Raw genomic sequence first — 13,702 nt, 5'->3', positions numbered from 1 at the left:
CCTGCAGTTAAGTATGTAGCATCAGAAGGGATTTCTAGTTCAACCACCTCATTCTATGCATGGGGAAACTGAGGCAAAGAGAGTGACTTGCCCAGAGTCACACAAGCTGGTCAGGAACTGAGCTAGCATGAGAACCTAGGCAGTCTGACTCAAAAGCCAGAACTCTGCTCCACAGGGCTCAGGCCTCAGAAGAACATCCCTTGTTCACAGATACCAGTCTGCAATAATAGACCATGGGCCCACCTCCCCAGGGCAGGTGGCCATACTCAATAAAGAACTCTTTGGGGGACAAGCCCTGGAGGACAGCAGACTTCTTTCTGAATTAAATAACTCAGAAGTCCTGAGTGTCAAAAGCTTACTTCTTCATTTTATCTTTGTTAGTATCACTCTGATGCATGGAAACAGCCAGGAATGTGGAGTCAGAAGACCCAGGTTCAAATTTGCCCCTTACTGTCCACGAGACTATGGACAAGTCACATAATGTCTGAGACAGTGGAGTAGTCATCTTTGCCGTGCCTGCTTCATGTGGTTGTTGCATTGAAAGAAGTCTGACAACCTCACAGAACTGTGTGAATGTGAATGATGATTGAGAATTAGTTATCGTAGATTCAGAGCCACAAAGGACCTTAGAACTTAATCTAGTTTAAACACCCTATTTTACAGCCAAGACACTGAGGCACCGTAAGACTTTGATCTCACATGCCATTTAGTGATGAGGTATTTAATTAGAGAGCTCTGTTCTTTTCCGAAATTGTGGTACTTTGCTACATCTTAAGCTAGAGACAGCCAGGTGGCTCACTGGATAAAGTACCAGAAGACCTGAATTCAAATCTGGGACCTAAGCAGGTTCTGTGACCTGAGCAGGTCACTTAAGGGCTGTCTGCCTCAGTTTCTTCATCTGTAAAATGGGGCTAGTATTAGCAGGTAGGTGTTAATACTAGCAGCTAGGTGGCATAGCAGATAAAGCGCCAGCCCTATAGTCAGGAGGACCTGAGTTCAAATCCAATCTTAGATCCTTACTAGTTGGGTATCCCTGGGCAAGTGACTTAATCTTATTTGCCTCAGTTTCCTCACCTGTAAAATGAGCTGGAGAAAGACATGGCAAACCACTCCAGTATCTTTACCAAGAAAACCCCAGATGAGGATAGGAGAACTGGACATGACTAAGCACAGCAGAAGGTGAATTTGAGTAGAAGCGAGTGTGTGAATACTGAAATGGAAAGGTAAGTGGGAGCCGAGCTGTTTTGTGTCTGCCAAGAGAACCCAAAACTGGGTCATGAAGAGTTGGACACAGCTGAAACAAGGCAACAACAGAAAGGTGGGTGGGAGCCAGGCTGTCGAGGGTTTTGAATACCAGGCTGAGGACATGATGTTTTCTCCTAGAGGTAAAACCGAGTGCACAGCGCCTGCTAATCTGAATAAGTATTTGCTCATTATCAAGGTGTTGATCGGAGATCTTGGAGTAGAGGTGATCAGGCGAGATCCTAGGAAGGGAAATTAATTTGGCAACTGTATGGAGGGGGGATCAAAGAAGAGAGGCTGCAGGTAGAAGTTCAATTTGGAAGTTCTTCTAATAGGTCAAATGAGAAGTGACCAGGGTCTAAATTCCAGCCCTAAGGCTATGACTCTGTGTGTAACGTGGGCGTGGGGCATGTCCAGATCACCCAAGATGGCAGCGTCCATGTGGAAGATGGCAGAGACCTGTTTCTAGGAGAAGATATGTCACAGTTTCCCTACGCCATGGAGGGGAGCAGCCTTTTCCACTGACTGTGGAGCCAGAACAGGCTGTGTCTAAAACTACCAAGCTGGGGCAGTCTCTGTCTCTATCTGTATCTCTCTATCTGTTGTGTGTGTGTGTGTGTGTGTGTGTGTGTGTGTGTGTCCGTCTGTCTGTCTCTGCATCCAGAAGGGGGAAGATCCTATTCATTCTTACCATGGGCTTCACGAACAAAGCTGAGTCGGGACAAGGATCACCTCTCCCCTTCTCCCCTTACACCCCATGGCCTTAAGAATTGGATTCGGGGTTTTAGCCTGCTTTGTTTGTCCTCCTCAGTTCTGGGCCAGATGGTAGGGTCCCTGGGCCTGAAAGCTTAAGCCATGGCAACCTTGGAGGCAAGATTCCAGGCCACATGCTGTTGCCAGCCCAGAAGAAAAGTCCTGAGAAGGCTTTGTGGGATCAAAGCTGGGAGTGAGGGGAGTGCTTCAGATGTGGAACCTGATGGGATCATGCTGTATAGAACATTAGCCATCCCAAAGACTGAGGTTGTGTAAAGGGGGTTTATGCCCTGACATGTTGAATGGGGGGCCTGTTTTGTTTATACTGAGTGTGCTTTGAAGTAAACTTTATTTTGTAAAAGCTCATCTGATTGTTAAGTGGTTTCATAGAACCAGAGTGCAGGAAACCCTCTGAAATTAAGGGAATATAATTGACAGAGGCTTGAGCCAATGGCAAAGACTATATACCCCCTAAGTCCCTCTAATGGGTACCAGAGACTCCTGGGGGACGGCGGGGTCAAACGTAGCATACATGACTTCTGGGCAGTGGGGAACCAGGGTTATCACTGTTAGGTGCAGATTAGGGTGGTCGTGATGTGACAGGAGAGAAGAGGACAGATGCAAGAGACATGGGGGAGGTGGCATCAGAAAAGTAACTCGATTTAAAATGAAAAGAAAAGGTCAACAGCTTCCCCATACCCATGCTAGAACAGAAAACCACTCTTTGGGTGAACACATTTGAGAAATTCTAAATCCTAATATCTGTGCTCCTGGCATGGCACTAACTCCACTATGGAGGAAGAAAAGACGTTTCATGTGCATTCAAGATGCCAAATAGAGGCCTTAGGAAATAAGTATTATCATGACTAACGTTTCCACGAATTTTCTGACTGTGGAGAGACTGAGAGAGTCCCTGAAGGAACTTTTTCAAGCCATGAAAAGTCATCCCTTTGCCTGAAAGCTTTCCTACTGCTGGTCCACAATACCATGAAGGTACCAGGGAAAGTCAAGGCCAGCTTGAAAATTCCCACATGTACATACATGTCTCTCATGTGGCATTACCCTGATTTATACTTTTAAAAAAACTCTTAAGTATTACTTTGACAAAAAAGGGATCATAGAATCATAGTTCTAAGTCTGGAAGGGGCCGTAATGGCCATCAATGGAGGCCAGTGATGGAGGACCCAGGTCGTGACACCTCGGTCAGCCCTTTCCACTGCACCATACTGCCTCATGAACCTAGAGTACCCTTCCTTTTGGAAAGCAAGCTTTACCAGGTGCCATCTGAACAACACCATTTCATAATCACAGGCACCTGAAAGGAGATGCCATGGCAGCAAGCACAAGTGGGAAGAATGAAGCCTCCGGCGGGATGCCGTCATTTCAAGGCTGGCCGGTTTTTCCAGGGGTTTTGTGAGGGTCCTAGTCAACCAACAACAAAAGAACCTTGGGTTCTCCCTCAAAGCTGCCACTGCTGCTGCGGGCAACCCCAGGGCCAGAACTACATGTCGGCCTGAATCACAAGTGTTTCTCATCCACAACTACCCCTGCCATTTCCCTTGGGTTTCCAGGGGAGCGAGGGCTTTTCATCCGAGGACTGACCCGGCTCGACACAGACAAGTCTGAGAGAGGCCAGACTGCTGCCTGCCGTGGGTGCAGGCCAGCCAGGGAGCCCTGCATTGTAAGAGAGTGGAATAAACTTGGCAAGGGAGCTAGGATGGCCCCTGAAAGAGGGAAGCTGGAGGGGGAAGAAAGGAGTCGAACACCTGGTATCTGCTTTCCTCAAAGGAGATGCAGCCTATTAAAATTCCCAACTGAGAGAGAGAGAGAGACAGAGACAGAGACAGAGACGGAGGGAGGGAGGGAGGGAGAGAGAGAGAGAGAGAGAGAGAGAGAGAGAGAGAGAGAGAGAGAGAGAGAGAGAGAGAGAGAGAGAGAGAGAAGAGAAAAGAAAGAAGAGAGAGAGAGAGGAGAGAGAAGAGAAGAGAGAAAATCCATGGAGGGACGGCTCTAGAATTAAGGAAGATTGGGAAAGGCTCCCTGTAGAAGGTGGGATTTATTTGGTAGTTGAAGGAAGCCAAGAAGGAGGTGGGGGAAGGGAAAGCATTCCAGCCTGGGGGAATTGCTCAGTGACTTTCCACATGTCTGTTGTTGCATCAGAAACAGGCAACGAGAGAGGGAGGGGCAAAAAGACATTTAAAATGTATTTATCAGTCCCCTTTTTTGGAGTCTGATGATGACACCTGGGCAGGATGTTTGGCTGAATGATGCATCAGTATGTCAAGGACTGTGTGTTCAGTGTGGAAACTCTCTCTACCAACATAGATAGCAGCAACCTGCTTGTGATGGCACAGGAATGTAGATATGGGGCTGGAAAGAAACTTAGAGGTTATTTAAAGAAACTGTGGCCCAGAGAAGTTAGGAGTCTTGCCCAGGGCCACCCTGCTAATATGAGTCTGAGGGGGCAGTCAAACCCAGGCCTTCCTGGTGCTCAGTTTAAGGCTCAATCCGAGAGTTGCCTGGGGCTCAGAGAGGCTAAGCAGCTTACTCCTCCTCACTCAGCTAATAAGTATCAGGGCTGGGATTCGAACCCTGGTCCTCTAACTTCATAACCTACATTCTGACATAAATCTGAAGTGAGGTTTCTGGGACTTTGTTCAGACTCAGTGGAAATAATTCACATGTCATAATGTTGAGGAATACTGTCTACCAACACCAATCCCAGCCATCGGGCCTTAATAGGCACGTCTTAGGGAGCTGCTCAAGTCTCAGCAAAGTCTAGTGATGTTCTCGGGGTCACAATAAGTTCCCAAAGTGGAATTACAAGTGGGTCTTCCTGACTCCAGCTCAACTGCTCTACCCACAATATGGCAGGTTGAGGAGGATGCCGCATTTCCCAAAAGGTGCTAGACAGACAAATCTGAGAACTCTTCCATCTGGTGCTGAGATGAGCAGCAGGTGAGCCCCCAGCCTGAACCTGCAGGGAGCTCTTTAGACATGAAAAGACAGCTTGGACTTTAGGCCAACTGCATATTTGTTACTGTTGTGTCCAACTCTTCCTGATCCCATTGGAATTTTCTTGGCAGAGATACTGGAGCGGTTTGCCATTTCCTCCTCCAGCTCATTTTACAGATGAAGAAACCGAGGCAAACAAGGTTAAGTGACTTGCCCAGGGTCACACAGCTGGGAAGTGTCTGAGTCCGGATTTGAACTCAGAGAGGTGAGTCTTCCTGACTCCAGGTGCAGCACTCTATTCACTGCACCACCTAGCTGCCTGCATTAGCGCCTGTCATCTTTCCTAACTGTCTACTTCAAAAGTATACTGTCCAGGAAAGCAGCAGCTACCATATCCCTCTCTATTGCCTACCACAAAGTTGTAGAGATTTGGGTTTGTTATTATGCCTTCTATTTATATCTCCAGCACTTGGCACATAGTAATAGTTTAATGTTCATTTATTCATTCATTTCCTATCCTACACCCTAGAGGTGACCAGCCCCATCCATGACTAACCCCAGCCCAGAGACACTGAGGCTGCAGTCCCTGCAGTCATGATCAATGGAAACTCATTAAGTGACAGTTCAGTGACAGGCCATGAAGTGACTCGATCCCAGCAGAATCAGAACCATTCACCAAAATCCAGACTCGGAAAACACGGTCATTTTCAAAGCCTGGTGAATAATGCTGGGCATGGCTAAGTCATTCTGACAGAGAAGATTGTGTGGTGGTGTCTGCTTCCATCTCCCTACCACTGCATGGGAGTCAAAAGAGGGCTGGGACAGACAGCATTGTGATTCACCCTCCATGTTTTGTCACATCCTGAGTTTAAAAGCCTTTCTTTCTTCCTGGTCATGCTGAAAACATCAACAATTACGGCTGATTCACTTCCTTGGAAGGGGAGAGCACCCATTGAAAAGGCCACACACTTTGGCCATTACACACTCCACTGGCTGTTTCCCAATGATCATTCAGAGAACTACTGAGGTCAGAGTGGGTCAGGACAGGTGGAGATCAAGGTCAAGAACAGATAGATGAAGGGGGAACTGAAGGAAATCTCTCCCTCAAAAGGAAGAGGAAGAGGAAGCATGCCCCTGGAGGCAAGTAAGGAACCTTGACTAAAGGAAATGTAGGTAGTCAAAGAAGATAAGAAGAGACATGAAAAGGAAAAGAGCACCTTGCAGTTTCATCAGGTACCAAAAGGGATTGAAGCCACTGAGCTATAGATTTGCTCATTTATAATAAGCTACCCAACATTGATATGGTTAGTGCTTCATGTCTGCAAAACACTTTAACTCATTTAACAAGCATTTATTAAGCACCTACTATGTGGCAGGCCCTGATAATGCAAAGAAAAAAAAAAAAGAAAAACAATCCCTACCTTCCAGGAGCTTACAATATAGGTGGGTAAATGCAAAATATCTTAAGAAGGATAGAAAGGCTGTCTTCTCAATACTATAGGGGATTTGCAGCATCCAGAAAGGTTGAAAAAAGGACTTCTCTGAGATGCAAACTAGTGTTTGTGATGGTTTCCCAGTACTTGAATCTTGTATCAGACTCTTTAGCATGGGTCAGTGATCCCAGGATTTAGACCTAGAAGAAGCCTTAGGGACCATCTGATCCAACCTCTACATTTTACAGATGAAGAAACTAAGTCCAAGGAATTTGGTGAATTAATTGTGCCAGGTCTCACAGGTGGCCTTAATCAATAGATTAGTTAATAGAGTTGATTGCTGGTCCAGGATATGAGGTAAAGAAATTGAGCTTAGACAAAAGGATGGAGGCCTCGGAGTGGAGTGAAAAAGAAGGCATATTGTACTAAGTACAGCTATGAAATGATAGAGTCACAAAACTTGAGAAGGTCTTCAACGGCCTTCTGGTCTACCACACACTAGACGGCATCCTTACTATAACCTCCTTGTCATACCAAGTAGCTGTCCAGCTCTTGCTTGAAGACCTCCACCTTCTGAGGTAGCTCATTCCACTTGAGGAAACTGAATATTAGGATGATTTTCCTGACATGAAGCCTAAATGAGCCTTTTGGCAACTTCAACCTGCTGGTCCTACCCTCTGGGGCTAAACAGAGCCCAATTCCTCTTTCGCATGACAGCCCTTTAGATATTTGAAGACAGGTCTCGTGCCCCTGGGTTTTTCCTTACCCAGGCTGACCTTGCCCAGCTTTTTCAACATTCTCATACGACAAGGACTCATGGACTTAAACCTTTCACCATTCTGGTTGTTTTCCTCTATATACTTCAATGTCCTTCTTACACCACTCACACAATACTCTAGGTGTGGACAAGGGCAGAGTGCATCTCCTGCTCCTAGAATCTCTGCCCACCTTAAGGCATTCCAAGATCTCATTAGCTTTTTTGGCTACCCCATCACACTGCTTGCTGACTCCCGTTGAGCTTGGAGTCCACTGAAACACCCAGATCTATTTCAGAACCACTGTTGTCTAACCATGCACCTAATACTTGTGACATTGCTTTTTTTGAACCCAAGTGCACAATTTTACTTTCATCCCTAATGAATTTTACATTATTAGATTTAACCCAATGCTCTAACCCATCAAAATGCTTTTGAATCCTGACTCTGTCTTGCATAGTGTGAGCTATCCCACCCAGCTTTATGACATCGGCAAGTTTGATGAGTATCCCACCTATACCTTTAATCAATTAATTGATTATAACCATTAGACAGCACAAGGTAAGCACAGATGCCTGGTGTACTGCCCTGGAGACCTACCACGTTGACACTGAACCATGAACATGATTCTAGCCTACCTGGCCAGACTGTACATCACTCCCCTATGAGTCTGGGCACCCAAACATTTCTGAATCTATCTGATGGTATTCCTGTCTGATCCACATCTTTCCTTTCTCACTGTCTAAAAAGGTGATGAGGTTAACCTGAACTGCCCTTGAGGAACTGAGAATACAGACCTGAAATCAAATAAAATTGAACTTAAAAATAAATGGTGATATAAAATTAAAAGCGATAAAGTAAGATAAAGTGGAGACGGACAAAAAGATAAAATAAAAGGAGGCAACTGAATGAGATGGCTTCTAAGGACCCCTCCCCCAACTCTATAATCAAAGACAGGAAGAGGTGGGGAGGGAGTGAGGGAGGAGGGGAGAGAGCGAGAGGGGGGGAAAGAGAGAGAGAAAGAGGACAGAGAAAAGAGAGGAGAAAGAGATGGAGAGAGAAAAGGAGAGGGGGAGGGAGGGACAGAAGTAGGGAGGGAGAGGTGGGGAGAGAAAGAAAGAGAGAGAGAGAGAGATATTGATTGGGTTGGGAAAAGCTACAAAGAGCTGGGATAATTGCAAACACCAGGGGACCCACAGCACCTCTGCAGGAGTGAAGAAGAGGAGCAGCACTGTGAAGCATGTCTTGAAGGATATGTCTTGAGCTGAACGTTGAAGGGAATTAGAGGTCAAGAAGGAGAACATTCTAGGACAATTAAGGCAAGATGAGTGGAATGCTTCCTGGAAACCAGCAGTAGTGGTGACAGTGGCTGTCCCCTAGATTTTAGGACAAAATTGGGGAACTGAGACTATTAATGTGTAAAATACCATATAGGTGTTAGCAATTATTATTAAATGTATTATTATTGTTGTTGTTATCCTTATTTTGAAAATTTCGGAAAGCTAGAGGCACAGATCATTTGTATAATGCCAGCAACTTCCCATCTAGGCTATTTCCCTTGCATTGGGTGCTGTAAACTAAATGCTAAACAGAAGGAAGCTGATGCAAAGCCGAAGCCTTTCTCTGATGCTGCCTCTGTGGCTCTGCCTGGTTTCAGCTCCATGGAACAAGGTCTCCTGTAGTTTCACTCCTCCTGCTCTGCTTCCCTGCCTCCTTCTATGTGTTGTCTCCTCCCGTTAGATTGCAGGCTCCTTGAAGGCAGGAACTCTCTTTCCGATAATTGTATTCTTGGGGCTTAGCACATTGCCTGGCATGTAGCAGGTGCTTAATAAATGTCTCTTGGATTAGATTGGTTCCTTTCCAATTCTACATCTGTGTATGGTCTATAGTCCTATGATCCCAAGTACGAGTTCAGAGATGGACTGTTTCTTATCTGAACTAGAAAAAGCTCATCCCCAAGTTGGCTACATCAGGTGGGATGAATTTTCATCCACAGCATTGCATGACACTATAGAAGGATTGTGATCTGTTCCGGGAGAGGGACATTCCCACAGCACTGACCACACGTCCTTGAAATTCTTCTGAAAACACTCTTTGAAAGAATTTAACCAATGTTTGTAGGATTGAATTAGGTACCCTAGTTGTAGTGGGATGCACACACAGCTCTTTGCAAAGTTTTCCAAACTGTGATCACCAATCACAAGTTTATCCTATACTTTGAGGGTAATGATGAGGGTCTAAAACAGGGGTTCCTAACCTGGGGTCCATGAACCCCCAAGGGATCTGTGGGTAGATTTGATGGGTTCTGTGAACTTGGGAAAAATGAAATCTTTTTTCTTTACCAATTTTTGGTTTCTGTTGTAATCCTCTGTTTTATTAACATGATTCTGAGAAGGGGCCGATCGGCTTCACCAAACTGCCAAAGGGGAACCCCTGAACTGCCAGGGAACCATTTAGAACTCCAGATGAAGAATCTGAATGAAAAGCACAGAGAAGATGGGGCTAACACAAGAGCTTCCCTGGTACTTTGTCTGGACAAGTCTCTATCATGATGCATCAACATTCTGCACAACCCTCCCCAGCCTCTCAGAACCCAGGCTGTAATTGTGGTTTTGCTTCTCCTACTCCTCCTGTGGATTTGTGCCCACAAACATTTCATTGGGAAGGATGTAGTTTATTCTTGTTTGCCTCACTGTGGTCAATAGAGCTATGAATGATAGCCTCACTTCTGGCTTTGGGAACCAGCACCATTAATGGGGGACTGCCACCTCCCCACTACTCTGAGCACCAGGGCAAATGGGCTCCCCCTGCTCCAGACAGATAGCAGCCAGGCAGAGCTCCCTGTGGATGGGAAAATACTTGTCATTGTGGTGACACAAATAGGGACACAGAATTTTCCCTTCTTGACAGTGAGTAATACCATTATAGAATAAGCTTCCACTTTGGTGTTAAATGGGCAGCCTCCTCTAACTCCACCCTTTGCCCTCCTTTAACCTGACCCCACCCCCACTTCTTATGAAAGGGGCAATATGGAGTAGTGGATAAGGCACTAGATGAGAAGCTCGGAGAGCTGGGTTCAAATCCCAGTTCTGACACTTAGGAGTTGTATGACTCTGGAACAAGGCACTTCACCTCTCTATGCCTCAGCTGCCTTCTCTACAAAATAAGAGGAAAGAAGGGAGTATGGACTTCATGGTCTCTAAGATCCCTTTCAATTCTAGATGTATGATCCCACAATAACCAAAAGGCAGACCTCCCCTCCCCTTAAACATAACATACTGCTCCCAAAGCAACCCTGATTCTGAGACTGTAAACACAGATGGCAACATATTTTCTGTATACTCCAAGTACCTGTGGAAAGGGGCACCTAGGTGGCACAGTGGATGGAGCGCTGGTCCTGGAATCAGTAAGACTCATCTTTGTGAGTTCAATTCCAGCCTCAGACATTGACTAGCTGTGTGACCCTGGGCACTTAACTCTATTTGCCTCGGTTTCCTCATCTGTAAAATGAACTGCAGAAGGAAATGGCAAATCACTCCAGTATCTTTGCCAAGAAAACCCCAAATGGGGTCATGGAGAGTCAGACATGACTGGAAAAACTACTCAGCAACTCAATCTGTGGGAAATGGATCCTATTCAAAAGCCCACTTACCCCCTAGAGACTCCCTGTACCAGCTGCCGCTTCTCCTTGTCATGGCTTGCAACAATGTATGGAATAATCTTTCACTGACTTGGATTCTAAAGTGTAAGAAGGTAGGTTTTCTTACCACAACATAAGAAAGGAACAAGAGCAAAGCAGCTGCTCTCTCCTCTTTGGCTGCCAATACCCACAGACTGGAAGGAAACTTGTAAATGACTACTCCAACTCCTTTTTATTTTGGGGGAAAATAAGGCCCAGACACAGGAAATGGGTTATTGAAGTCCAGAGAGGTAATAAATGGCAGAGAAAGAATTCAAACCCAGGTCTTCAGACCCAAGGTGCTTTCCAAAGCACCTTACTGCCTCCAATTCCCCAGCTGTGAGCTTTATTCCTCTCATTTATTCAAACTATTTGTACTTAAGAACATAACAAATAGTACTCTGTCTTTTTGCTACTTGTATTTCCAAGCCATAAAAAAAATCAAAACCATTTATTCATTTTGAAATATTTAGCTTGCCAAGTTCCAAAGACAAACCCTACATGCTAACTAGAATGCACAGTTAGGTCTATCCCCTTTGAAAGGCACAGTGGTATAATGGCTAGAGTAAGGAAGACTTGGATTCACATTCGGTCTTTGACACTGACTGACTGAGTGGCCTTGGGCAGATCACTTAGACTCTTTGTTGCCTCAAACAGTTCTGTAAGATCAAGTACCAGGTAGTTGCAGATCTGCATTGGTGGAAGGAAATTCCACACTGGAAACTGTGTGTAGCTCATTAATTCATTGTGTGCTGGCTTCACTGGTGTAGTCCTGAGCACCAATGAAATCACAGGTCTGGAAGACTTCTTTCCATCCCTTATCTCCCCCCCAAAAAACTCATATAAATTAATTCGAATACAATTGTTCAACATAAGAAAACTGTCCAAGGCTGGTAGTAAAATATTTTTATGTCATGACAACTGCTGCTAATTCTGAACATAGAAAGTAAAACGTTTGCTTAAAAAAAACACACCAAGAACCATTACCTACCAGAGCCAGTAATCTGCCATCCTCCTTCATGGCAAGATAGCGATTGGCACATACTCCTTTAATGGATACCACTCCTCTCTCTTCTGCCTGAAGTTGTAGTTTAACTGGGAAAAGAGAAAAACAACAAGGGACAGTGACTGCAGGGCCACTGATACCATACATACCAATGAAATGGAAGGGATGCAGCTCCCACGTTTTACAAGAACAGCCAACTGGGGGTGACCTTTGTTTTAACCTAATCTCTGACACTAACCATCTGTGTGCCCTTTAGCAAGTGACCTCTCTCCAGGCCTTGTCTAGTTCTGACCTTTGTTTAAGGCAATTGGGATTAAATGACTTGCCCAGGGTCACACAGCTAGTAAGTATCTGAGGCAGTATTTGACCTCAGGTCCTCCTGACTCCAGGGTGGTGCTCTGTCTACTGCACCGACATTTTTTTTTCCAATTTTATGGAAATTTTTAAATGAAAGGATTCTCAGGTACAGTCATTTCCAAGATTCAGCCCTTACTGTCTTTGGACTCATTGCTAGCTATTTGTGTCTGGATGAAATACAACCAAGGGGAAATTGGCAGATGTTTAATAATTGGTTCTCTCCCCTCAAAAAAAATCTCACAGCACAATTTAACTTTAACCTGCATTAATATTTTCTCCATCAATTTCTTAAGTATAGACATCGACAAAATGACTCCAATTGTAGCCTTTGCAGATTTCTGAGGTATAAATGCTCACACAGAAAATTCAACCATTTGAGTGGGCATCAGCACACTCCTGAGTACAACTAACTAGTTCCATGATTTATTCACAGGTTGTAGTACAGAAAGAGAACTAAGAGGTGATCTAGTTTAATCTCATTTTTACCTAAGAGAGAACTGAGACCCAGAGGAAATTACTTGTCCAAGGTCACATGGCAGCAGGGCCCAAGTGCAAATCAGGGGTTTCAACTTCAAATAATCCTGTGTTCTCTCAACTACCCTACCTTGACTCTCCTTAAAACAGGCATTCTTAACCTTTGGGACCCAGACCCCTTTGACTGATGAAATCTCTGGACACCTTTTCCGAATGTTTTTAAATGTATAAAATAAAATGCAGATTATTACAAAGGAAACCAATTATGTCATATTTTTAGAATGACAAGCTTCAGGACTTCTAGGCTAAGAAGGCTAGCCTTAGACATTGATTTGGCTTCTGACTTCCTTCTCCATTCACCTCCTCTCTTCCCCTCATCTGACTTCAGCCTCACAGTTGTAAAAGGCGTTTGGTGCCTAATTCCTTTCCTTGCTTATTGATTGCCCTATTTGACCCAGCAGCCGAAGTGCCTTCTGGAGCAGGGCAGTGGAGAGCAGGGATTGCAGACAGATAGGAAGTCTACCTAGGACTGTGTCAGCACCTGAAAAAACATAAGTTCCTTGTCTTCATCTCGAAGGAGGGGGAAACCGAAATCTCACAAGAGGCGAGAAGTGAGCACCAGGCTTAGGAGAGAATATTGTGGAAGTACAACCAAGACACAAAGAGACAAGAGGTACTTCTGGGGATCACTAGACCACTGCTGCTGCAGCTGTACCCAGGAGGGAGAGGGGGAGACACAGAGAGAGAGAGAGACAGAGAAAGACAGAGAGACAGACAGAGGCAGAGAGAGACAGAGAGACAGAGACAGACAGACAGAGAGAGACAGAGACAGACAGACAGATAGATGGAAATAGATACATCACATGCAGCTGATGAAGAAAAAACTAGAGATTCCATCTCTGTCCTCTCCTTCCTGGGGAGTATCCATACAAAGTTTATCTGGTAACTTGTAGTTTCTATTTTACATTGCTGCTCATTTATTCTCTAGAAACAGATACAAAGGTAAAACTCATTATTCCACAAGGCATTATTGGTCTGAAAGTATTTT

The 13,702-nt window shown here is 44.9% G+C and overlaps 1 protein-coding gene across 1 annotated transcript in view; it reads right to left on the bottom strand.

The window, feature by feature from the left end:
* The window catches only part of FGF2 (fibroblast growth factor 2), a 70,748-nt gene that overhangs the window by 8,871 nt on the left and 48,175 nt on the right, over positions 1 to 13,702 (bottom strand). Inside the window, exon 2 of the mRNA XM_021008271.2 lies at positions 11,809 to 11,912. Within this exon, the coding sequence (XP_020863930.1) occupies positions 11,809 to 11,912 (104 nt within the window). The remainder of the gene's footprint in view (positions 1 to 11,808; positions 11,913 to 13,702) is intronic.

Source organism: Phascolarctos cinereus, unplaced genomic scaffold (assembly GCF_003287225.1).
Source record: "Phascolarctos cinereus isolate Bilbo 61053 unplaced genomic scaffold, phaCin_HiC Scaffold_9;HRSCAF=440, whole genome shotgun sequence".
In the NCBI taxonomy this organism is placed as follows: domain Eukaryota; kingdom Metazoa; phylum Chordata; class Mammalia; order Diprotodontia; family Phascolarctidae; genus Phascolarctos; species Phascolarctos cinereus.
Note: the sequence above shows the minus strand (reverse complement) of the source record. Positions and strands in the feature narration are given on the sequence as shown.